The sequence below is a fragment of the Pelophylax lessonae genome, assembly GCF_965119305.1.
Source record: "Pelophylax lessonae genome assembly, chromosome: 8".
Taxonomy (NCBI): domain Eukaryota; kingdom Metazoa; phylum Chordata; class Amphibia; order Anura; family Ranidae; genus Pelophylax; species Pelophylax lessonae.
In genome coordinates, this window is record NC_138775.1 from 250,547,212 (window position 1) to 250,574,679 (window position 27,468).

General features: G+C 41.4%; 1 protein-coding gene across 1 annotated transcript in view; it reads left to right on the forward strand.

Annotated features, from left to right (window-relative positions):
- Nucleotides 1-3,973, forward strand: part of LOC309561372 (cytochrome P450 4B1-like) — a gene marked incomplete at its 3' end in the record, with an annotated part of 42,305 nt that extends 38,332 nt beyond the window's left edge. The window contains exons 11-12 of the mRNA XM_082265252.1: nucleotides 349-431; nucleotides 3,802-3,973. Coding sequence (XP_082121378.1) covers nucleotides 349-431; nucleotides 3,802-3,973 — 255 coding nt within the window. The remainder of the gene's footprint in view (nucleotides 1-348; nucleotides 432-3,801) is intronic.
- Between the last annotated feature and the right edge of the window lie 23,495 nt (nucleotides 3,974-27,468).

Sequence of the window (27,468 nt, forward strand, 5' to 3'; positions counted from 1 at the left end):
TCAGGAGTTAATAGAAATCTTCAAACGGGGACAAATGTTCTGGTAACGATTGTCTAAGATGGACATTCTTCTCTGTGAGGGAGCGCCCTTTTAACACCAATTAATACCAATAAAAACTTGGCAGGGTTTTAATCCTTTCACGTTCCATCCAAAACAAAAAAAAGGTTTGGAGTGGACTATACATACACTTTAATGGTGGTAATGATGATGTTTTTATGTGGCATAGGTGGTCTTTACATATCGTTATCTAATGTTCTATTCTTTGTTTTTCTTTTCCTATTGGTATTTTATGTTTTTAGAGATATATTTAAAATGGTATACACATTGTGATCGATTTTCTGCCTTTAGGTTTTTGATCCTTTAAGATTTTCACCAGAGAATTCCAACGGCCGAAATTCATACGCCTTTGTACCTTTCTCAGCTGGATCAAGGTATAGGTCTTAGCCTGATTTTACAGTGTGGGAGATTTTACGTATTTTTTATCAAGGTTTATATGTGACTTTTTATATGTCAACATCTCTTTAGGGTAAGGCCGGCCATAGACCATTTGAACCACGTATGGGCAGGCTTAATGTACTCAAGTTGATCGATCAACGTTTGTACAAGCAGATTTTACATGTGATTATCGCTAGCGGCTGTTATAGCTGATAGCAATAATCCCTGTGTTCTCCCGCTGGTGTGATGTCTCCCTCACCCCCCACAGGGAGAACACAATGACTCGTGCTTTAGGGGTTCCGCTGTCAACACTGTTCGTGGTTGCAGGAAAGAAATTCACTCCATCTATGGCCGGTCTAATGGGCCATACACACTATAAGATTTTCTGAAGACTTTTTCCTTTAGACTTACCAAAACCATATAATATGAGGTCAAACCTAAACACTTTCAATTTGTATGCAATCTGGCAGGCCCTTGCACTACATAGAAAAGGTAAATCTGAAGGAAATCTAACCACAAAAGTTGGATAATGTGTATCCAGCTTTAGTGACCCTTTTAGAAAAGAATGAGCTTGTCACAGCATGTTGCTGACAGACGATCATTTCACACAGACCAGAGGGTTTGTTTATAAATGTTTTTTTGTCTGATTAGAAAGATGTGCGACTCTTGGTTGAAAGCTATGTAAAATATTTTTAGGTAAACCCCTCAGCTAAAAATTATAGGCAGTATGGCATTGAGTATTATTCTTATACAGGATTTATGTAGTACAGTTTGTGCAGTGCTTTACAATATTAGGGCAGACAGTACAGTTACAAAACAATCCAATACAGGAGGAATCAGAGGACCCTGCTCTTTAGAGCTTACAATCCAAGAGTATGACGAGATCCGACACAATTTATTTCTCCGTTTTTTTTTTTTCTTTACAAATGAACCACATAGACCAATGGTGGACATAGACACCGTAAAGAAAAACAGATTGGATACTTATAAAATAACAGCAATTCCCCTATATTCATGGTATTTTATCTAAATACCACTTATTGATATTTGTGTGCCAGAGTTTTCTTCCTGCCAAGTGTGATTTCTCAATGGTTTCAATTGCACCTTCTTTAGCGCTAATGGGTCTGCCATGTGCTTTCAGAAAGGTTGGGTATTCTATCCCTTTACAGTACAACTATTCATCCTTTATAGCCCCAGGTTCCTCCTCCATTGCACCCCTCCTCTTCTTCATTGAGCCCTTCTGTTCTTTGGAGAACCTGTGCAGCAGTGAAAGTACAACAGGTATTTTTAGAACCCAACACCTAGTGCACATTCCCCCCAGATCTTTTACTTAGGGTCTCCCACACTCATTTGTAATAATATTTTGACTATGCTTATCTTGCTGATATTTGGTTGTATAAGGGTATCGAATCTGTATATTCTCAATACTTTATGTTGCGCTTCCCCAAAAAAAGCCGATTGGCAATTTGGTCGCTCTGTTCTGCACCTCGACTCCAAGAACAACCTCAGCCCCTCCGACACACCTAGTTGAATAAAAGTCACCCCAAGCACTTATAGGAACACAGGTATAGATACCTTTAACTATGGGGCCCAATTGTGCCATTGGTGTACTTGAGAATAGTCCCTGTCAAGCCTACTGGCAGCAATAAGGCTATTAATACTAGATGACTGTATGATCATTTCCTAAAGGGCTCCGTCTCCGTCTCGTTAGTAAATCCCCACAGCAGCAGCTCATCAGTCTGCAGGATTCAGCCCACCATCACGTCACACACAGCAATCACCCCGCTCTCTGTTCTTCACCCAGGTGACTCTGGCTGTGGGCACTACTGAGCTTAGCACTCTGGACCCTGCTCAGGCCACTGACATGCAGCAGGATTGGTGCACACTGGACAGCGATGTGCAACCTCTAGTCTCCCGCACAGCAAAAAAATGCTATATATATTTGTAGCCTGAGAAATACAGCTCTTTCCTCTACCGATCGCTGTCTCCCTCTGGGAACTGTGGTCCATAATTGTCCATAGCATGGCTCCCTTCCTGAACTTAAATTCTTACATTCCATTGTGAACAGCATAAAGGTTGCCTGATATTGTTAGGCTTGTATGCTCCCCCTACTGGCTGGAGGCAGGCAATGTTGATAGGTCCAGCATGAACAGTTTAGTGAGGACATATTGAGCAGCTGCAGCCAGTGTTTCTCTCTCACTCTTAATTCTTAGCCAAGCACCTAGCTACACTTATAGCTGCGTTTTTTAAAATTCTCTAGAAAATAATTAAATAGATCATTTAAAATAGGTCTCATTGCCAAACATATGAGGAGAATCCTTTTGGCTCAAACGTTTTTGAGCTTCTGTACATCATGCAAATGCTCTTTAAATATGAATGCCTTTTAGCAGGCAAACCTTCTACTCCTAAGATGAAACCTATTCATTTTGTTTTTCTCAGGCCCTAATGCATTCTTGATGCAGAATTTGGCTCTAGCCATTTCTGTGTGCATACAGCCATCTCTGTTGCCTGAAACAGTTGATTTTACATAGTTGATCTGGTTTAAAAAAAAAAAGACCAGTCCATCACGTTCAACCAATAGAAAAAAAAAAAACACAAACTCGCAAGTAGCAAACCTTCATAGCCACAATCCTTTACCTAGGGCTGGCCCAGGACCTTGTGCTGCCTGGGTCCAAGAATGAGATTCTGCCCCCCCCCCCTTAAAAAAAAAAAAAAAAAAATTGGGCTCACCAAAAGGCCCCCACATCAATTATATATAAAATCTTGAAAATATTATATACTTTTATCTTTTTCCATAACTCACCACCGGACCGGTCCACCAAACACCCACTGTCTGTCCTCAGTCCTCCTGTCACTCCTGTGCCTGCCACACCCACAGCCCTAGATGATCCAGCTTGCCCTGCGTGAGATGGGAGTGCACTGATGTTTGATGCCATTGCGCACACCACGATTATGTGAGGGACATTCCCTGGAGGAGACGCTCCGCCTCCTCATACTCATCGGTTTGCACTACGGGGGGGGGGGGCAGTATGAGCATTGGAAATGCCTCCTGTAACACCCCGCAAACTGATGACACACAAAACAGCTGGAAAAAAAATCTTGGGAGTCAATTTGCTGCCCCTCTCCAAGTGCTGCTTGTGTCCAATGAACCCAGCAGGACCCATGGTAGGGCCGGCCCTGCCTTTACCTACAGTTCATCCAGAGGAAGGCAAATGGGGATAACTATTATCTGGGGGTGCCTTTTTTAGGCTTCATTTGTGAGGATAACATGAAATAATGGGCACTAATGTATGTACTGTAGGTCTTCTCAACTGGGTTCCATTTACAGATGATTAATAAATAACTGTTGTAACTGTTTCTCTTCAGAAACTGTATTGGACAGAATTTTGCCATGAATGAGTTGAAAGTCGCCCTCGCATTGACGTTACAAAGATTTGAATTGAGTCCAGACCCTGAGAAAGTGCCAAAGAAAATTCCTCAGCTTGTTCTACGATCTGTAAATGGTGTCCATGTATATCTGAAGAAAATAAATATGTAAATAATAATAAAATAAATAAATCGCTGACTTTTGTAATATTACAAAACATTTCTGAGTGATAAATGTGTGTGAGTTTCTTGCAAGTCATAAAGTAAGAGTTCCTTACAATGGTGGCATTCTTAATAGCTATCTAACTCCCAGCCAAAAGCTGTACTTGAATTTACTGGGGGAGGATTAGAATATATTTGGGGTTTTTATTTCTGGAGAAATGTACTCACATTTGCATAGTTAGTCTGGTTGAAGAAAGACAAGTCCATCTAGTTCAACCAATAAAAGGGAGGAAAAAAATCCTAAAAAAATAAATCCTACGTTCCTATATACACAATCCTATACCTGCGATTGATCCAGAGAGAGGTAAAAAATCCAAAGCATGGTCCAATTTGCTCCAGCACGGGAAAAATTCCTTCCTATTACCCCGAGAGGCAATTAGATATTCCCTGGATCAACCCATAAATGTTTGTATCCAGTTATATTATGAATATCTCACTTCTTGGATGCTGGAATCTCATTGGAAGGGACAATGTTCACCAGAGGGGTGTGTACATTGGATCTCTGGGGGGAAGGGAGGCAGCACATCATATAAATCCAAGGGCTTTTTTCCAGGCAGAATGTGGTTGAACTCAATTTCACCACTTCCACATTTCACCCTCCAGCTCTCTGTTCACCTGGCTTCTGTGCTTACATGGACAGCTTGCCTCTCCCGGCTCTCCTTCCTTGCCCTGTGTTTACGGCCGGGGATATGGGAGTTGCAGATGGTAGCGGAGTGGGGTCATGGGTGGGCCGCACAGTAGGCTGCACCCTCTGGGATCACTATCTGCTCTTGGGTGCACGGATGCCGACACCCATGGATGATCTCACTGCAAGTAAGAGAAGCGAAGCCACCTGAAGTGAGTGGAGGCACTAGAGCCGAGCGGGTGTTTTTATTTTTTTTAAAGGTAAGATGTATGGAAGCTTTGAAGAAATGGCGGAGAGAGGACAGTGGAGAGGGTTGTGTGCAGAGATGGGGGATGGAGGGAGACGAGGACAGATGTCAGAGCTGGGAAGGGGTTGAAATGAGATATGAATGGGGGATGCAGAGGTAAGGACCTGTAAAAAGAGAGCACAACTTGGCACTCTGTAGGTAATTAACCCCTGAACCCTGCACTCTATACATGGCACACTTCTGAACTCTTCAATCTGTGAGTAGCACACCCCAGAACCCTGGACTCTGTGGGTAGCACACCCCAGAACCCTGGACTCTGTCCCAGAACCCTGGACTCTGTGGGTAGCACACCCCAGAACCCTGCACTCTGTAGTACACTTCTAGACACTGCACTCTGTATGTAGTACACTCCTGAACTCTGTACGTAATGCACTCCTGGTATTTAATGCTCCTTAAGACCCTCCCACTGCAGTTTGACTGCACTCACCATTGATGCAGTTTGCCAGGAGGGAAGGGTGTGTGGTTGGGTTCCTGCACCTATTCTCTGAGAAAAAAGCCCTATATAAACCATAAATCACAGTAGACCGCCTGGTGCCACCTTGAGCATGCCCTGGTCCTGGCCTGTGTGGCCTATCCAGAAATTCAACCTTGAATAAACCCAGGAAGAAGGAAGAAAAGTCTGCATAACATACACACATAACACAAGGATACACAAAGGTTCCTACAGCCTCCCAAGTAGACCTACATCTATCGCTCTCTGTCACATTTACTTAGTGTGGAAGACATACCTCTGTAAATGGATCATAGTGGTTACTATGGTATTTACCTCTAAAGTCATGTGTATGCGGAATCTTTCTGACTTGGCAATTCTCTATTTGAAAAAACTTAAACTGGTCTCCTGTGACAGATGGTCCAAACCACTTCCTTTTCCAGAAAACATGCCACCCTCTCTAATATGATTGAAAGGTATTTCCCTTAGGCCTGTTTCATACCTGTGTGCATTTTGAAATGCACAGAAATGCATGTGACACAAACATACATTGAAAACAATAAGCCTGTTCACATCTGTGTGTGCTTTGCGCTGCATTGGTACAAATCAGGCATGTATGATTTTTGTGCTCTGTGATTCCCAATAAAATGATGAATCCGTGGGTAAGATGCACAAAAGTAGATGCGAGCCTTAAAGTGAATTAGAATTTACCAATATACATCAACGATCCTATATTTATCATTCAAATTCTATCTTTTGTACAAGATGCATTTAGCATCCCTCTAACTAAATACTTAAGCTTGGTTTAGAGACTTATGCGTCTGCGTTTGTGTGCGCATGTTGGCCAGCCTATTCATTTCAATGGACTGCCCTACCTGCAAAAACATGGGGAAAGAAGTCTATGACCCTTTTTTTTTTTAAATAGTACAGTACTAAACCACAAGGTGCGGCAGCACCATGCCCTTTTGCCAATGGTGTGGAGGTGCCAATAAAAATCAATAGCAGTGTGCTTCTGTATAGGTCAGGAACGTGCGATTTTGCAGGATCACAACAAGCATAGATCTGTACCAAGCCTTGAACTCAACTATTTAAAAAAATCTCGTTATGTTCTTGTTTGTGTATTGCTTATCAAACATCTGCACCTCCTACAACACTACATGTAACTATTTTTTGACTGGGACTGTGCAAATTATCCTATTAAAACTGGCAGTTTTATCAACACATCATCAATGTCATCATCTTTTTTGTCATTTAAAAAAAAAAAATACATTCTATTATGTTTTCAAAATAAATATAGTAAAAAAAAATAGAAGAACACAATAAAGCAGACAAAATTATCAGGGGAACGAACCCTGCAAGCAGAATATGAATAAAGGGTACAGTACCTGACTACAATATGAATATAAACACCTCATATCTTACATGTCCATTGTAATAAAAAAATAATTCATTAGAAAACGAATAGCAGCTAACAAAATATACTGTAAGTACAGTGCCTTGAAAAAGTATTCATACCCCTTGACATTTTCCACATTTTGTCATGTTACAACCAAAAACATAAATGCATTTTATTGGGAGTTTATGTGATAGACCAATACATAGTGACACATAATTGTGAAGTGGAAGGAAAATAATAAATGGTGTTCAAATTTTTTTTTTACAAATAAATAGCTGAAAAGTGCGGCATGTATTTGTATTCAGCCCCCTTTACTCCGATACCCCTAACTCAAATCTAGTGAAACCAATTGCCTTCAGAAGTCACCTAATTAGTAAATAGAGTCCTCCTGTGTGTAATTTAATCTCAGTATAAATACAGCTGTTCTGGGAATCCCTCAGAGGTTTGTTAGAGAACCTTACTGAACAAACATCATCATAAAGGCCAAGGAACCCACCAGACAGGTCAGGGTTAAAGTTGTGGAGAAGGTTAAAGCAGGGTTAGGTTATAAAAAAAATCCCAAGTTTTGAACATCTCATGGAGCACTGTTCAATCCATCATCCGAAAATGGAAAGAGAATGGCACAACTGCAAACCTACCAAGACATGGCCGTCCACCTAAACTGACAGCCCAGGCAAGGAGAGCATTAATCAGAGAAGCAGCTAAGAGGCCCATGGTAACTCTGGAAGGGCTGCAGAGATCCACAGCTCAGGTGGGAGAATCTGTCCACAGGACAACTATTAGTCGTGTGCTCCACAAATCTGGCCTTTATGGAAGAGTTGCAAGAAGAAAGCCATTGATGAAAGAAATCCATAAAAAGTCCTGTTTGCAGTTTGCGAGAAACCATGTGGGGAACACAGCAAACATGTGGAAGAAGGTGCTCTAGTCAGATGGGACCAAAAGCAAAACGCTGTGTGTGGCGGAAAAACTAACACTGCACATCACCCTGAACACGCCATGCCCACCGTGAAACATGGTGTTGGCAGCCTCATGTTGTGGGGATGCTTTTCTTCAGCAGGGACAGGGAATTTGGTCAGAGTTGATGGGAGGATGGATGGAGCCAAATACAGGGCAATCTTAGAAGAAAACCTGTTAGAGTCTGCAAAAGACTTGAGACTGGGGCGGAGGTTCACCTTCAAGCATGACCCTAAACATACAGCCAGAGCTACAATGGAATGGTTTACATCATAGCATATTTATGTATTAGAATGGCCCATTCAAATTCCAGACTTAAATCCAATTTAGAATCTGTGGCAAGACTTGAAAACGGCTCTCCACAGACGCTCTCCACCCAATCGGACAGGGCTTGAGCTTCATTGCAAAGAAGAATGGGCAAAATGTTACTCTCTAGATGTGCAAAGCTGGTGAAGACATCCCCAAAAAGGCTTGCAGCTGTAATTGCAGCCAAAGGTGGTTCTACAAAGTATTGATTCGGGGGGCTGAATAGAAATGCATGCCACACTTTTCCGATATTTATTTGTAAAAAGTTTTGAAAACCATTTATCATCACAATTATGTGCCACTTTGTGTTGGTCTATCACATAAAATACACTTACGTTTTGGGTTGTAACATGACAAAATGTGGAAATTTTCAAGGGGTAGCCAAATACAGAGCAATCTTAGAGGAAAACCTGTTAGAGTCTGCAAAAGACTTGAGACTGAGGCAGAGGTTCACCTTCCAGCAGGACAACGACCCTAAACATACAACCAGAGCTGCAATAGAATGGTTTAGATCAAAGCATATTCATGTGTTCGAATGGCCCAGTCAAAGTTCAGACCTAAATCCAATTGAGAATTTGTGGCAAAACATGAAAATTGCTGTTCACAGACGCTCTCCATCCAATCTGACAGAGCTTGAGCTATGTTGCAAAGAAGAATGGACAAAAGTTTCACTCTCTAGATGTGCAAAGCTGGTGGAGACATCCCCAAAAAGACTTGCAGCTGTAATTGCAGTGACAGGTGGTTCTATAAAGTATTTACTCGGGCGTGGCAGGGGGTGAATACAAATGCACGCCACACTTTTCCCATATTTATTTGTAAAATATTTTGAAAACCATCTATCATTTTCCTTCCACTTCACAATTATGTGTCACTTTGTGTCGGTCTATCACATAAAATCCCAATAAAATACATTTAAGTGTTTGGTTGTAACATGACAAAATGTGGAAAATTTTGAAGGGTAAAAATACATTTTCAGCTCAATTTTGAAAAGCTCCATTAAAAGAGATTTGACTTCAAATATAGAAGGAAAAGTTTTTACTCCATTGTGTTAAAGGGTAACTCCAACTTAATGGGAAAAAATAACGAATAAAGAAAAAACAATAGCATATACAATTGTAACGCAAGTCATATTGTAATCAAATGTTATTAAAAATTGCTTTTCCTTTTCAATCTGCAGCTCTGTGATTTACTGTAAAATGCAATACACTATGGCTACCTGGAGGTGTTCTATACACAGAATGTATACTGACCACACCCCCAGAAACATCATTTCCTGCTTTTGTGATTGGCTCGCCGATTTTCCCAAGTCAGATTTGTGACATGCCCTGCAACAAAAATGCCATTTTTGGTGAGATATTTTCAATAGGAAATCACATTTATAGGCATGTAGACCCTGCAATGTTCCTCCTTAGTGCCCTACAGGTGCAGCAGTTGGTTGATAATTATAAAACCACTCCCATTAGACTCACATGGCACATGGACACAGAGAAACACACAGGGATTTCTTTAGAATAACAAAAGGTAGGAATCTGCAACAACGTTTGTTAAAATCCTCGCAATGTACAGAGATCACCCAGAGGGGAATGTTTTTTTCTCAACAAAAGTGGAGTCACTCTATATTATTAATCTTTTACCTATAAGTAAGATATAATTCAATAAGGTGTCTCTCAACAGATAATGAACAGGAACAAAAAGAACAGTTCTTAGGCAACAAAGGCGAAGAAAACTTTTAGGGCACATTTGTTAAACACAAGGCCCACGGGCCAAATCTGGCCCTCCAGGCAATGTCATGTGCCCCTCACACCCCTCCTGCAACTGCAGCACCCCTCTCGTCTCCACCCTCACCTCGTCTCAGCAGCCTGCAGCAGAGACTAGGACAGAACTTCTCCACCAAATCCTGCACTCTTCCGTGCAGCCGTACAGAGGCTCGTCTTTAACAACCTGTCTCAGCAGTCAGCAGCAAAGAGGACAAAACTCCTTCTACAGATCCTGCACCTCTCTGTGTAGCCACAGCACCTCTCCTCTCCACATCCCCTGGTCTCAGAATTCAGCAGACTCCAGCAGCTAACTCCAACCTTCCTCTGGTCTTCCTCCAGACCCTGCACTTTCTGCTTCCCAGGTCCATCACCAGCTTCATCCAAGGTAAAGGGGGTGCACTGTTAAAAAAGGGAGGGTGGGGCACTTTTTAAGCGATGTTCCAGTAATTTTTGTATTTATTAAAAGTCAGCAGCTACAAAAAGTGTATCTGGTGACTTTTATTAAAAACTCACTCCTGTCCCCCAATCCAGCGATTCGGCTGCTCGAACCCTTGGTTCTCTCCCTCGCCTCTCTCCGGCTTGCTACTTCGCAGCCGGGTGTGCACTGCGCAAGTCACGCTTTGCCTCCTTAATGGCTGGGCAACCTTCTGGGACCTGTGACGTGTCCCAAAATATTGCCAGGATGGGGGGGGGGGGGAGAACTTCCGCTCAAGTCACCTAGGCAGCCTGAGTGGAAATGGGAGTGGGTACTTGTCAAAACTAGGTACCCACTTTCCCTCCCACCCCCCCAAAGAAATGACATGCTAAATGTGGCATGTAAGGGGTGGGGAGTCCTTAAAGTGGAACTTCCACTTTTGGGTGGAACTCCGCTTTAAGTCCAAGCAAAGGGCAATGAGTGACATTAATTAGGATATGTCTGTAAGGGCTCTTTCACATGAGCCAGCGGATGACAGCTCCGTCTCCGCTTGCAGTGCGGAGAGGGAGGTGTCACAGCTCCCGCTGCTCTCTATGGGGAATCGGATGAGAGCGGACCGCCTGTCCGCTCTCATCCGATCCCATCCGATCCGATCCCCAGAACGGATGGAAAATAGGGTTTCCATCCGTCCGGATTTCACGAACAGGATCAGATGCGGATGGCAGCTGGTGTCAGCGGACATGTCACCGCTGACATCCGCTGCTCCATAGGGCTGAATGGGGCATCCGATCAGATCTGCCTAAAAAACTGACAGGCGGATCTGATCGGACCGCCCGTGTGAAAGAGCCCTAAGGCCCCTTTCACACGGGCGCTCCGTATGTCCGCAAATCATCCTATTTTTTTGCGGATGATTTGCGGACATAATGTAAGTCTATGTCATTGCGGATGTCAGCGGATGACCATCCGCTGACATCCGATTTTCTTCCTTTCAGTTCTGTTCTGTTTTTTGGAACGGAACAGAACCCTATTTTTCCTCCGTTCAAAAAACGGAAAGGAAGGAAAATCGGATGTCAGCAGTGTCATCCGCTGACATCCGCAATGCCATATACTTACATTATGTCCGTATATCATCCGCAAACGGATGGGATGATATGCAGACATACGGAGCGGATGACACAAATGTCATCCGCTCCGTGAAAAGAAAAAGTCCAGCAGCAGAGCAAAACACCGGACCGGCCGTGTGAAAGAGGCCTTTGTGTGGTTCTGAACATAAGAGCAACTATAGACAAAGAATGGTGTGTGTATGGAGTACAATATGATATCAATCAACTGGTCTGCCAATAAAGAATCCCTGCATAACAATAAGGAAAAACACAGAATAAGCAAAGTGTCCCTCAGATAGGGAGTTTTTAAATAGTAAAGTCTGAAGTTGATGAAAAAAACATTAATATATTATTATTATTATTATTACACAGGATTTATATAGCGCCAACATATATAAGCTGTAAAGTTGTACACAAACTGTTCTTTTCTCCCTAAGGGCCGGTTCACACCAGGAATCGCACAGGAATGCGCTGTGTGATTCACATGCGATGAAGTGCGGTGCAAATTTGAGCCTATTCATTTTGAATGGTTTGAATTGCACTGGACCGCACCAAATGTAGTGTATTCACTACTTTAAAAATGTTCTCTAATCGTATTGCATGGTACTTCTGTACAATGCAATCTGGTGCAGGCAAACATACTGCATTTATGCCCTGTGTTTGTCGTTAGCTTAATATTGATACCCACTGCAGATCCCAACTGCAGTGTGTCTTGAATGCAGTGCGGGAACTGCGCACGGAACACAGGTTTCCCTCACCACGTTCTGCTGTGAATGGGCACTTAAGGGCCATTCACACTATAAGATTTTCTGAAGACTTTTTCCTTCAGATTTACCTTTTCTATGTAGTGCAAGGGCCTTCCAGATTGCATACAAATGTAAAGTGTTTAGGTTTGACCTCATATTATATGGTTTTGGTAAATCTAAAGGAAAAAGTCTTCAGAAAATCTTATAGTGTGTATGGCCCATTAGTTTGTTGCAATGTAGCATCAAAAGAGGATTAAAGCTCTCTTAACCACTTTAACCACTTTAGCCCCGGAGGATTTGGCTGCTCAATGACCAGGCCCTACTGTGCGATTCGGCACTGCGTGACTTTAATGGAAAATTGCGCGGTCCTGCGACCCTGTACCCAAACTAAATTGACGTCCTTTTTTCCCCACAAACAGAGCTTTCTTTTGGTGGTATTTGATCACCTGTGCGATTTTTATTTTTTGCGCTATAAACAAAAAAACAGGACACAGAGGCAGCAGCAGGATCCATTGGCTGCTGTTGCTGTCAATCAAATTCTGTGAGGTGGGATTAGGGCTGAGCTGGGCTTTGTGTGTCTATGGACACACACAGCCTGGCTGGGGAGTGAGCCAACAGGTGTTCCCCCACAAAAGACGAAGAACCAAGAGCGCTAGTCGGGGACCCCAAAATAAGAGGTTTGTGGACGCTCTGTGAAAACCCCTTGCACAGAGCAGGTAAGTATAACATGTTTTAATATTTTAGAAAAAAAAAAAAACTTTTACGATTGATGTAAATAAAAGTCTGAATAATGTGATAATCATTTTAGTTAGGAGGTTTTGTTGATTATATTTTGGGATGAATATATGGGAGTGTGCAAATTACATAAATGTTGCTTGGAAAAAAGTTTACAGGAAAATGCATTATTTTTTTTTATTTTTATTTTTTTATTTTTTTTACGAATTATTACCAATACATAACAAATACATAAAAATAAATGTTTCCAAATGTGCTGCCAATCTAAAGCTTTATGTGTCCCAAAAAAGTACAGAATAAATAATAATAATAATAATAAAAATAATAATAAATGTTGGGGTAGACTCTAAAACCTAAAAAATATAATGTGTTGAAATGAGACATTGAAATGAAAAAATGCTCTGGAATTCAAGGGGATTTAGGGAGAAAAGGGCTCAGAACTCAAGTGGTTAAAATGATTGTTATATACAATATAAAATAGATCAAACACAGAAATAATATCAATAGGGGATAGGCCCAAAACAAGATGTTATAACTTATAAATACATACATAAATAAGACAAAATTAAATAAATCAGATGTAAATGTAGATATTCTACCACTAGAACTTTTTCCATAACAAAAAAAGCACAAATACATAGAGAGAAATGATAGAACAGAACGGATAAAATTGAATCTATAAATTGTTGTCGGAACCACCCCTGGATGGGGAACAAAACTAGGAATGTGATAAAAAATATCAGAAGTGTTTCATGCATATTAGATAGATACATTGATCTTTAACCACTTAAGCCCCGGAAGATTTTACCCCCTTCGTGACCAGGGTTTTTTTTGCGATTTTTTACTACGTGATTTTAACGGACCATTTCGCGGTCATGCGACGCTGTACCTAAACAAATTTCACGTCCTTTTTTTCCCACAAACAGAGCTTTCTTTTGGTGGTATTTGATCACCTGTGCGATTTTTTGATCATGCGCTATAAACAAAAAAAATAGCGTAAATTTTGCAAAAATAACAATATTTTTCACATTTTTTTAAATGAAATTCCCAAAAAAAAAATGTAAAAATCAAAATTTTTGAACATTTTTGGCCAATTTGTTTTATGCTACATATGGTTGGTAAAAAAAATTGCAAAAAGCGTATTTTGATTGATTTGCGCAAAAGTTATCGCGTTTACTAACAAAGGGAAAGATTTTTGTCATTTTTGGTGTTTTTTTTTTTTTAACGAGTAATGGCAGCGATCTGCGTTTTTTTTTTGCGGGACTGCAACATTGCGGCGGACAGATCGGACCCTTGACTGACATTTTTGACACTTTTGGGGTTACCAGTGACATTACTGCAGTAATCAGTGCTATACATGTGCACTGTTACTGTAAAAATGACACTGGCAGGGAAGGGGTTAACTGTATTGGAGAGGGAGGGGTTAAGTGTGTCCTAGGGGCGTGTTTCTAACTGTGATGGGACATGTGTACTATTGTAAAAACAGAGATCAACGGTTCTACATAGTAGAACCGTCTGATCTCCATTTTTACACATGGGAGAATGACAGGCGGCTTGTTTACATAAGCTGCCTGCCTTTCTCCCGCTCTACCGACGATCGTAGTGTGACCGGCGGACATCGGGTCTGCCGGTCACACGCACGGACTCCTCCGTGAACGAGCCGGGGCGTGCGCGTGCCTCAGCGGGCGCGCGCTCGCCTGCTATTGGCTCACAAACCGTATATATACGTCACTTTGCCTGGCCGGGGCTGTCAGGCGCAGTATATCTACTTGCGGCGGTCGGCAAGCTGTTAAACAAGAATTTATAGTGGATGAAAAACGAAGTGAATGTCATTTTAAGAGATACACTGTAGTGCTGTACAGCTTACCTCCTCTCTTCTCCTCTCCCGCCGGCTGCTGCGGGGGATGTTTCAGGATAGAGAGCGAGGGAAGGGTATGGTAAATAATTACTGACCCCTTCCTTTTGTGAATGAACAGTGAGTGATCTGTACCAATTGCTCCTGTGTTCATTCCAAACTGAAGAGTAGTAAACTATGTTCATTATGCTTCAATTTGCAAATGAACAGGAAGCCACTCAGCACAGAGCACTTCCCATTAGTTCACTATCCAGTCCCCAATCTCTGTCCTCAGTCCCTCTTTTTGTCTCAAAAGTGAGACATCAGGGGTCTGTTTAGACCCTTGATATTCACCAAAGCCTCCCAATGGGACTCCTAAAATTGTTAAATATTAAAAAATAATAAAAGTAAAAAACTACTGACACCGTCCATTGCCCTACTGAGACTGATCTCTGTTCTACTAACACCGTCCACTGCTCTGCTGATATACGCACATGTGTGTTTGTGCTCTGTGGTGCACACCCTAATGCAATAAGCTGCACACACCTATGCTTACTGTAACATGCGCCGTAATGTGAATGGGCTTATTACTGCAGAATTGAATCAGGGAGAGTGGTTGTAAAAAGAATTTTATGTGATTCATTGAAACATTTATTGTTCTTCCCTGTCATCTACTGTAGATCTTACAGTTATACAAACAAACTACGATGTTGCATCATTCAAAAATTCTTTACACCTGCCTTATACTATTGTAATCGTTTTACTGTGCTTATTTTACATGTTACAACCTCGCAAAGCACTAAAAACAATCTGTAGAAGAAAAGTAAATAAAAGTGATTACATTATGTAATACATTCAGAAATGTACAAGTAATCACGAGACTTGAATGTGTTACCTTTACCTTCCTTTCAATAAATAAAGCATGGGACAATTGTAAGAGTGATGACATTGCGTGTACTAACCTCATAGAAGATATTAAATTTCAGGCAGCTTGAAGGCCATAGGCTTATTCTGTGACATTGTATAGAGGGGAAAATGCATTATCCACAGCAATAGATCAGCCAAACAAGAACAACATGAATTACATTTCGTTTTTTTTATATTATAATGAGCACTTTGCTCCATGCCCTATTTTATGGGACTGGTCCAATAGTTTTACCTATAATTATTCAATTTAAAGAGAAATTATAATATTTTTTTTGTATTAGATACAGTATCCTGTATAGGTGAACAAAATATAAAAACATTAAATGAAAATGCACACTTATTATTGACAATCTAATGGTGTCATGGAGAATGGCTCATAAAATGTTGGCGCGGTCTGTAGTTTTGGCTGCTGGCCAAAGTTGGGTTAGCCTCTACTATTGTTCAGAAAACACATTTAGATGCCGGCAATAAATGAGAAGCCTATATTCCCGTTGTTGTGAGCAGCTCAGCCTGTCCTGACTTTCCCTCATTATAGATTTCCTTTAAGAATATTACTGTAAACAAACCCAGGATTGTGCCTATGAAAAATGAAAAAGCTTTGCAGAATGTTGAATCTGGGGTATCTGATTGCTTTTACCCACTTGGGTCCCCAGTGCCATTTTAAAACAATGTTGAGGATAGCGAATATTCATCAGCAAGGACTATAGAATTTTCATTATCTCAACGACATTCTTCTGAAATTTCATTTTTCAGAAATGCTGATCTACAGAAAGATGCTTCTTCAATCCTTCCAATCTTTCAGCTGGCTCGAAAACTTCAAGAAAAGCCAAATGGAGCCCAGAAAATTTGAGTTTTTGTGTGCAGTTTTGAACACTGCAAAGATAAGAAGAAAAAATGTGATTTACAGCAAGAAATTTGACGGCATCTCAGTGTCTAAAATGAATAAGCATTTTGTCCGCCATTATTCTAGCAGTGAAATGGGTTTATTGCAATATCAAAGGTTTTCAGGTAGAATTCCTGAGACAGTGGAGCTATTGGAGTCTTCTACAAGAGATCAGAATAACATCCTACCTGAAGCAATCCTTGTGATTGTGGGTGATGTTTTCAATTCTCATCAGTTTGTGGCTCTTGAATCATTGTTAAGCCCAAGGCCAGTAACACTGAATGGGGATCATACCTTAAGGATTTGCCAGTAGAAGTGGTCCAGACTGAAGACTGGCACAGTCTCCATTATTCTGGAATTGAGGGCAGCTTGGCAGAGTTGGAACAATTTCCATGCCAACAAGTAGTGCCTGAATCAGTCTAGTTTTAGGGTATGTGTTCCCTCAAATGGCCACAATTTCTCATCTCCTTGACAGTATGAATTCACATAGGGGCACTATTATAGTGATACTTCCATTCTGTACCCACAGGCTCTGGTTTCCATTGCTCCAGTTGTTAGCCACTGAACCTTTGATATTCTTCCCTCCAGTTTAGAAACTTCTGTACCAGGATCAAGTTCTCCATCCATGCCCAGATAAACTACATCTAGTGGCATAGAAGTAAAAGGGAAAGGCTAAAAAAAAATCAATGTTTCTTTTTTGCTCAGTGATCAACACACTTTTGAAAGCTCGTAAGACCTCAACAAATATCGTGTACAGCAGAGTATGACGAAAAATTCACAGAATACATGTCAGGAAATGACCTTGATCCTTTTCTCCCAGTGGTTAAGCATGTTCTAGAATTTCTTTAGAAAGGCTCCAACAAAATCTAAGAGTCAGAACTCACATGTATCTGTAAATTCTATCAATATACAGTGCATCAAAGCATGTATCAAGATTCCTCTCTGAGGAAACATTTCTTACCAACTTGGGATATAGCTATAGGGTAGGCAGCATTGTCAGCAGCACCCTTTTATTCCCTGGAATTATCTTCAATCTAGAATCTTACCTTGAAAGCAATTTTCCTGATGCCAACATTGCAGCATACATGTGATATAGCTCCACCCCGATATCCACCCACAAGACCTGTTTAAATTTATAAAAGGAAAGCTAGAGCAACATCCCCCATTCTCCTTTTTGTGCTAAAGATCTACACCTGCAAGATCGTGATGTTGCGATAAGTCCCTACCTGCCGACTGAGCCTTATCAGCCCCTCCCAGGCTCAGTCCCGCATCTTAGGTTGCTAAATGCACCAACAAGGTATGGAGCCCCTTCTGGTGGTCCTTTGGGGCTAAGGAGTTCTCTAACTAGAGACGTCAGAACCTCATGTGGTGCATCTGAGCTGGTGTTTGTGGGAGCAATTTGTTATTTTTTTTTCTTTTGTCTGCAGTTTTATCCTTTTCACCTGCGACTTTTCTTGTGACTGGTGGGAATGCACGATCTGGTCCAGGTTTTGTGTCTGTTTCTAGTCTGAGGGCTGGCTATGGCATTCATGCATGCACTACGCAGAGAGTCTCATGTGGCGGCCATCTTTGTTATTTCATGTCCAGCCTCAGGCATTTGTGAGGTGGGTTTTGCACTGGAAACATCTTCTGTTTTCTCTTGCTTATGCGGCAGGTGGATAGGGAGAGGAGGAAAGTGATTTTGGCACATGTCTTAATCTCAGTCTCTTTCATTTTACTTTCTGCTCAGTGCTGGCATCCTTGCTCCAGTATAAACTTTCTGCCACGTAACCAAGACTTCCATGTGCTCAAGTAGGGACTATTAGTGTGGTAAGTAAGAAGAGAAAAAAAGAGTACCTTTCCATGAGCATAGCCTTCATCTTCTGGTGCAACCCAAGTCCCGCACAGGAGGCGCAGAAAGTTACCAGTGAGTGTCAGCACTCCTCCTCCCCTGAGCGCTAACAGCGACAAAAGGGTAAGAAGTGCTGGGCTTGTGGCGTGGACCTATTACCAGACGAATGCGTCTGTGGATATTGCTGCCGAAACCTCTGTAAGGGCAAAGAAATCTTCGGGCCAGCAAGTCATGTCCCTTCGTGGGCAAGTAGTTACTCCCTTCCATACTCCATAATAAATGGAAAGGTGAAGAGGTTGATTCAAGAGGAGTGGCATAAGTGACATAAAGGTTTACATAAGTAAGCAGTGGCAAAATTATATCCTACCCCAGAGGGAAATTATGCTTCGCTGCTCAAAAGAATGGCACTGCAACATTTTAACTCACTAAACATACATTGCAGTAACACACACACTTTACAGCACTGCACCCTACTGGAAAGATGTGGACTCTACCATTATGCATTTTGTCAGGAGTGTTATTCTTCCTAGGGAAGATTCGGATTATGCTGGCTGTGTCCTCGATCAACGAATTGACGGATATCTGAGAGATTCATGTCGAGAGGCAGGTTTGCGAGCCAGTGATTGCATGACTTCGTGGCAAGAGCAATACAGTTGGGAACCAGAATCTTGAGGCCACCATCACCATCAATTGCTAAAAGAGCAGGATATTAGTGCTCCTGGTGAGCTTAAGTGCTTGGCGAATTTTGTGAATGAAATAGCATTTGTTATTATAAATGTTTCTGACTATACATTATACACTGCTCCAAAAAAATAAAGGAACACTTTGAAAACACATCAGATCTCAATAGCTAAAGATAGCATGCTGGAAATCTATACTGGGAAATGTTTTAGGAACAAAAGGATGCCATCATTGTTTTATAAAAAAAAAGACATATCCAGGGATCATCCGGGATATTTTCGCCCGTGATCTGCTTAATAAGTTGTTGTATCTTTAACCAGTACTTACGGATCTTGGGGCATTCCCACCATATATGAATCATTAAACCCTCTACCTGACACCCCCTCCAACACATGTTTGAATTCTCGGATTGGCATTGGTGAGCTATAACCAGTGTAAAAAAACATCTTGAGAGAAACTTGACAGGAGGCACTGATGGGCGGCACTGATGGACACTGATGGCCAGCAAAGATGTGCAGGCACTGATGGGCACTGACTGACAGCACTATGGGCACTGATTTTGGGCACTCTGGGCACTGATGGTGGGCACTGATTGGCACTGTTTTTCCACTTTTCTGTAATCAGGGCACTGATGACCTGTCCTAGTCTCCCCTTTGAGGAGGAGCCCTGATCGGCTCTCCTCACCACACACTCTGACTCTGACAGTGTGAGGCGAGGAGAGCCGAATAACGGCACTTTCTCATTTACATGTGACCGGCTGTGATTGGACACATTGCGTAAAGAGCCATGTCATTGGCTCTTTACCAAGATCCGGGCAGCGCCTTGTCCTAGCAACACGGTGCAGTCACGCACTGCACGCCCCCGCGGGCGCGCAAGAGAGGCCGTTCTGGTGAGCCTTCATATGCCGGCATCCCAGAACGAGAGCTGCACTGCTCCGACGTCATTTGATGGTGGGCGGGCAGTAAGTGGTTAATCCACTATTTAAAATTTCAGATTTTGTTGGATTTATCTTAAAGTTTGACAGTTATCTCCTCAATTCTTTGATGACATTTGGGAGACTTTTTCTAGGGTTGCTAATATAGAACAAAACATTGCTTACATATGCTGCAATTTTGTGTTCATCCTGCCCAATCTTCACCCCCTTTATATCTACGTTGCCCCTAATAGATGCCAGCTAAGATTGCCTTTTTACAGGAGATGTATATCACACAAAATACAAATGTGAAGATATACTCAAAACATTCCCGACCTGGTACTATGGAGACTCACCCATAAAAAGAATAAAGAGAGTAGCTATAGGGTTTGCTAAGGATGTGAGGTTTTCCCTAGAAGAAAGATTGGTCGACCCAGAAGGTCGATACATCTTTCTTAAAGGACAACTATATACTGCCCAAATTAAAACCTGATAGGTTATCTAAAGAAAGTATTGGATAAACTGTTTTTTTACACCTAGCAGGCAATTTTAATTTCTGTATGGACCCATCTATGGGCTGTACGTTGAGTGCACGGTTGAAGGAAGGAAGTTGTATTAGGAAACTGAGAAACAAGCTATTTCAATGCCAACTAGTAGACACTTGGAGAATCCATCACCCAAGGGAGAGAGATTATTCATTCTATTCTGCCGTGCACTCTATGTACTCAAGACTTGACTATATTATGATAGATCATAGGTTGATAGAAGCAGTAATCAGTACATCAATAGGGATAATGACCATTTCTGATCACGCCCCAACAGTTTTGGAAATAAAACCCCCAGAGTTCCTTAAAAAAAAGCAATCTCATGGAGACAAAATGAAGACTTATTGCAGGATGAGGAAGTGGGAAGGAGAGTTGAGGAAGAAATCGACCAATATTTCCTAGTAAATGAAACCCCCAATGTCTCACTAGCTACAAGGAGAGATACATATGGAGAAATAAACCGGGAAAATACCTGTCTGGGCTATTAAACAACAAAAAATCGAATAATTATATAGAAAAAAATAAAAACTAGCAAAGGAGAGAAAATAGCTTTTCAAAACTATTATAATAACCTTTCTACTGTTCGTCAAAAAACATACCTGAGGTGGAACAATGTGGAATCCTTTTTCAAGCAACTCCTTACCTGACGCAAGTCTCTTTGGCCTACATTGTGAAGCGCACCCACAGGGTGCCAACTGTGCCTAGACCACTGGGATCTCCTCCAAAGCTGTTCTTGGACAGTTTCTTGAATTACAGAGATTGCAACCTCATCATGCAACCCCAGGATGTTACGTCAGTTGTGTCTCTCCACACTCTCCCTGTAAGGTTTTTTTTAGAAGCCCTTCAAATAACTGTTCAAGTTTTGGGACATTAAGTCCTCCAGCACTGCTTTGTTTTATGTTGGCGAGACAGGGGGTGTTTTATCTTGGTTTATCTTTTTGTATTTTTTTTTTCTATTTCTCACTTTTTCTTTTCTGGGACTATGTTTTATTGCACTACACTGCTCTCCCTTAAAAGGTCTGGGGAGCATTTCAAAGGAATTGCACCTTTTCTGAGGAAGTTTAATTGGAAGATTACTACACAGCACTGTAAGTGGCAATGTATAGCTATATATTGTGGTTAGATCCCCCTCTTGTGACATTTTATGGTATTGCAAATACACTATATTACTAAAAGTATTGGGGCGCCTGCCTTTACACGCACATGCACTTCAATGGCATCCCAGTCTTAGTCTGTAGGGTTCAATATTGAGTTGGCCCACCCTTTGCAGCTATAACAGCTTCAACTCTTCTGGGAAGACTGTCTGCAAGGTTTAGGAGTGTGTCTATGGGAATGTTTGACCGTTCTTCCCGAAGCGCATTTGTGAGGTCAGGCATTGATGTGGACGAGAAGGCCTGGCTCACAGTTTCCGCTCTAAGTCATCCCAAAGGTGTTCTATCAGATTAAGGTCAGGACTCTGTGCAGGCCAGTCAAGTTCCTCCACCCCAAACTCGCTCATCCATGTCTTTACGGACCTTGCTTTTGTGCACTGGTGCGCAGTCATGTTGGAGCAGGAAGGGGCCATCCCCAAACTGTACACACAAAGTTGGGAGCATGAAATTGTCCAATATGTTTTGGCATGCTGACACCTTAAAGGTTCTCTTAACTGGAACTAAGGGGCCAAGCCCAACCCCAGAAAAAAGCCATTTTAAGGGGAGGAGAATTTAACATTTTCGCTCTCAACAAACTGTGCAAGAATATACTATTAATTCCTTTATTATGAAATAAAATAAAATGTGGTTGATATGTTACAATGTAAATGTGGAATACAATACGTTGGGCAAACCATCAGATCCCTCCAAGTCTGATTAGGATAGGGTGACCAGATGTCCCCGGTTTTCAGGGACAGTCCCCGGATTGAGGACACTGCCCCCGGTCCAAGTCTGTCCCCGGTTTTGTCCCCGGATTCATAGTTACATAGTTACATAGTCAGGTTGAAAAAAGACACAAGTCCATCTGGTTCAACCAACAAAAAAAACAGTATTGAAAAACCCAACCATACAATCCCATATACACAATCCTATACCGTTGTATACAGTTGATCCAGAGGAAGGCAAAAAAACACCAACAAAGCATGATCCAATTTGCTACAGCAGCATATTCCCTGGATCAACTTTACCAATAAAAAATGTTAATACCCATTTATATTATGTACACCTAGGAAAGAATCCAGGCCTTTTTTAAAGCAATGTATTGAGCTGGCCAGAACCACCTCTGGAGGGAGTCTATTCCACATTTTCTCAGCTCTTACGGTGAAGAAACCTTTCCGTATTTGGAGACGAAATCTGTTTTCCTCTAGACTTAAAGAGTGCCCCATTGTCCTCTGTGATGACCTTAAAGTGAACGACTCAACACCAAGTTCACTATATGGACCTCTTATGTATTTATACATGTTGATCATATCCCCCCTTAATCTCCTCTTCTCAAAAGAGAATAAATTCAGTTCCTCTAATCTTTTCTCATAGCTGAGCTCCTCCATGCCTCTTATGAGTTTGGTTGCCCTTCTCTGCACTTTCTCCAGTTCCCTGATATCTTTTTTAAGAACTGGTGCCCAAAACTGAACTGCATATTCCAAATGAGGTCTTACTAATGATTTCTACAGGGGCAAAATGATATCTCTCTCTCTGGAGCCCAGGAAATATTTTTACTTCTTTTTCTCTGTCCCCAACACCCCCCCCCCCCCCCCATGTATTCTTCTTTTTTTAGTTCTCTGTTTGTTTTTTAATACGTGACCTATGGTTGGTTTATTATTATTTAATTTTTATTAGGGATATTTATACTAGGTGGGGGTCTAGCCTTTGAGTGCCCCCCTCTGGTATACTATTAGATATACTTACAGTGCCTTGCGAAAGTATTCGGCCCCCTTGAACTTTGCGACCTTTAGCCACATTTCAGGCTTCAAACATAAAGATATAAAACTGTCATTTTTTGTGAAGAATAAATAACAAGTGGGACACAATCATGAAATGGAACTAAATTTATTGGATATTTCAAACTTTTTTAACAAATAAAAAACGGAAAAATTGGGTGTGCAAAATTATTCAGCCCCCTTAAGTTAATACTTTGTAGCGCCACCTTTTTCTGCGATTACAGCTGTAAGTCGCTTGGGGTATGTCTCTATCAGTTTTGCACATCGAGAGACTGAAATTTTTGCCCATTCCTCCTTGCAAAACAGCTCGAGCTCAGTGAGATTGGATGGAGAGCGTTTGTGAACAGCAGTTTTTAGTTCTTTCCATAGATTCTCGATTGTATTCAGGTCTGGACTTTGACTTGGCCATTCTAACACCTGGATATGTTTATTTGTGAACCATTCCATTGTAGATTTTGCTTTATGTTTTGGATCATTATCTTGTTGGAAGACAAATCTCCATCCCAGTCTCAGGTCTTTTGCAGACTCCATCAGGTTTTCTTCCAGAATGGTCCTGTATTTGGCTTCATCCATCTTCCCATCAATTTTAACCATCTTCCCTGTCCCTGCTGAAGAAAAGCAGGCCCAAACCATGATGCTGCCACCACCATGCTTGACAGTGGGGATGGTGTGTTCAGGGTGATGAGCTGTGTTGCTTTTACGCCAAACATAACGTTTTGCATTGTTGCCAAAAAGTTAGATTTTTGGTTTCATCTGACCAGAGCACCTTCTTCCACATGTTTGGTGTGTCTCCCAGGTGGCTTGTGGCAAACTTTAAACGACACTTTTTATGGATAATTTTAAGAAATGGCTTTCTTCTTGCCACTCTTCCGTAAAGGCCAGATTTGTGCAGTATACGACTGATTGTTGTCCTATGGACAGAGTCTCCCACCTCAGCTGTAGATCTCTGCAGTTCATCCAGAGTGATCATGGGCCTCTTGGCTGCATCTCTGATCAGTCTTCTCCTTGTATGAGCTGAAAGTTTAGAGGGACGGCCAGGTCTTCGTAGATTTGCAGTGGTCTGATACTCCTTCCATTTCAATATTATCGCTTGCACAGTGCTCCTTGGGATGTTTAAAGCTTGGGAAATCTTTTTGTATCCGAATCCGGCTTTAAACTTCTCCAAAACAGTATCTCGGACCTGCCTGGTGTGTTCCTTGTTCTTCATGATGCTCTCTGCGCTTTAAACGGACCTCTGAGACTATCACAGTGCAGGTGCATTTATACGGAGACTTGATTACACACAGGTGGATTCTATTTATCACCATTAGTCATTTAGGTCAACATTGGATCATTCAGAGATCCTCACTGAACTTCTGGAGAGAGTTTGCTGCACTGAAAGTAAAGGGGCTGAATAATTTTGCACGCCCAATTGTTCAGTTTTTTATTTGTTAACCAAGTTTGAAATATCCAATAAATTTCGTTCCACTTCATGATTGTGTCCCACTTATTGTTGATTCTTCACAAAAAATTACAGTTTTATATCTTTATGTTTGAAGCCTGAAATGTGGCAAAAGGTCGCAAAGTTCAAGGGGGCCGAATACTTTCGCAAGGCACTGTATATCTCTGCTATTGTCATGTTTTTTATGAATATATACTGTATTTGGGGGGTTAATTCTCGATCTGTATGGATCGCACAGTCTTTTTAGACACTTACTTTGATCCTACTCCCCTTTTCGTGCATATTTATCATTTGTATTCTTTTTTTTTATTAATTTTTTTGTGCGGCCAATTACCAGATGGCCTTTTCTATTGGATTGGGAATTTTACTGGCACATCACTAGATGGCATTAGGCCGCTGTCCACTTGGTAAAGCTAATTTTATTCTGTTTTAACTACTTCAGCCCTGGAAGGATTTAACCCCCTTTATGACCAGGCCATTTTTTGCAATACAGCACTGTGTTACTTTAACTGACAATTGCGCGATCGTGTGACGCTGTACCCACATAAAACATCATTTATGTCCTTTTTTTTTCCACAAAAAGAGCTTTCTTTTGGTGGTATATGATCACCTCTGCGGTTTTTATTTTTGCACTTTAACAGAAAAAGAGTGACAATTGTGAAAAAAAAACACTATTTTTTACTTTCTGCTATAAAACATATCCAATAAAAAAAAGTAAAACTATTATTTCTTCATCATTTTAGGGCCAATATGTATTCTGCTACATATTTTTGGTAAAAAAATCCCAATAAGCGTATATTGATTGGTTTGCGCAAAAGTTATCGCATCTACAAACTATGGGATATTTTTATGATATTTGTCTTTATTTTTTACTAGTAATGGCGCAGTGATTTTTAGCGGGACTGTGAGATTGCGGCGGACAAATCAGACACCTAACTGACACTTTTTTTGGGAACCAGTGATATTATTACCGTGATCAGTGCTAAAAAAACATGCACTGTTACTGTACTAAGGACACTGGCAGGGAAGGGGTTAACATCAGGGGCGATCAAAGGGTTAACTGTGTGCCTAGCTAGTGCTTGCTAACTCTCTCATTCTTCTCCCCTGTCATAATGGGGATCGGCCTTATTTACAAAGGCAGATTGCCATTCTGCCTCTCTGGGGAACGATCGCGGGTGGCTGGCAGACATCTGCTGATTGGCATCTTCTGTGTCCAATCAGTGCGTGACCGCGCCACTGGCAGCGTGCGCGCGCCCCCCAGTGTCTATTACACGAAATGACATACAGGTACCTTGTTTCGCACAATAGAGCCGACCTGCCACAGTAAAAGTGCAGTAGGCAGTCGGCAAGAGGTTCATATCTAGAGGTAATAGTTTTTTTTTCAACTAAATGCCGTCTCCTAGGTTATTACAAGGCCGCTCTCTATGCACGATTATTTCCTGATGGTTTCATACATACAGGAATTCCTGCTTCGCCCATGCTTTGTTATATATTAATAGTGTGGTGCACGTCTGTGAGCCACGCCCCTCACAATGTCAAATGTATGATGAAACTAGTTGGGTGGTACCAGACGTGACGTCATCACGCTCATCGGCCGGAAAAAGGAGGGGGAGATATACACATTAACAAGTGCTATACGATGGGAGTGGATAACCAGTACTATAGCCGCATAGCACCCACCTGGATCTGTGAGGCCCGCTTCTATGGTGCAAGGCATAGATTTGTGCAATAAAATAGTTACCTCTCTAGCATATGAGGAATATGTAGCATGTATGGCTCTTTGAATCCAGGGGCAATTTAGGCTCAAAATTTTGTTAGCCAGGAGATGGGTCTCCATAAGAAAAATGATATGAGGGCATTGAGAGCATAGGCATTGAGACATACACTATATTACCAAAAGTATTGGGACGCCTGCCTTTACACTCTCATGAACTTGAATGGCATTCCAGCCTTAGTCCGTAGGATTCAATATTGAGTGGCCCACACCATAACCCCCCTCCCCCACCAGTGATTTGGACCAGTGCACAAAGCAAGGTCCATAAAGACATGGATGAGCATATGGAAACGCAAAGTATTTTTTGCCTTAAATCTTACATAACATTCAAAATCAATGTTGAGTGATATATTTCTTCTCTCCCCCCCCCCCCCCCCTTAATTTTTTCTTCATCTTTTTTTTAGTTCTCCATTTGTTTTTCATTACGTGATCTATGGTTGGTGTATTATTATTATTGCATTTTTATTAAGGGATATTTATGCTAGATGGGGGTCTAACTTTTGAGTGCCCCCTCTGGTATACTATTCGATATACTTATATCTTTGCTATAGTCATGTTTTTTATGAATATGCACTGTATTTGCGGGGTTACTTCTCAATCTGTATGGACCCCACAGTCTTTTTAGTCAATTACTTAGATACTACCCCCCCTTTTAGTACATTTTTTATCACTTTTATTCATTTTTTATTTATTTTTTCTTTGGCCAATTACCAGATGTTTTACCTTTTTACTAGACTTTTTTTTCCATTGGATTGGCAATGTTACTGGCATTCCACTAGATGGTGGTAGGCCGTTGTCCACTTGATAAAGCTTGTTCTTTCTGTTTTAAAATTTAGAGGTAATATTTTTTTTTTTCCCTCACTAGATGGCGTTTCCTTGGTTATTACAAGGGTGCTCTCTATGCACGATCATTTCCTGTTGGTTCCATACATAC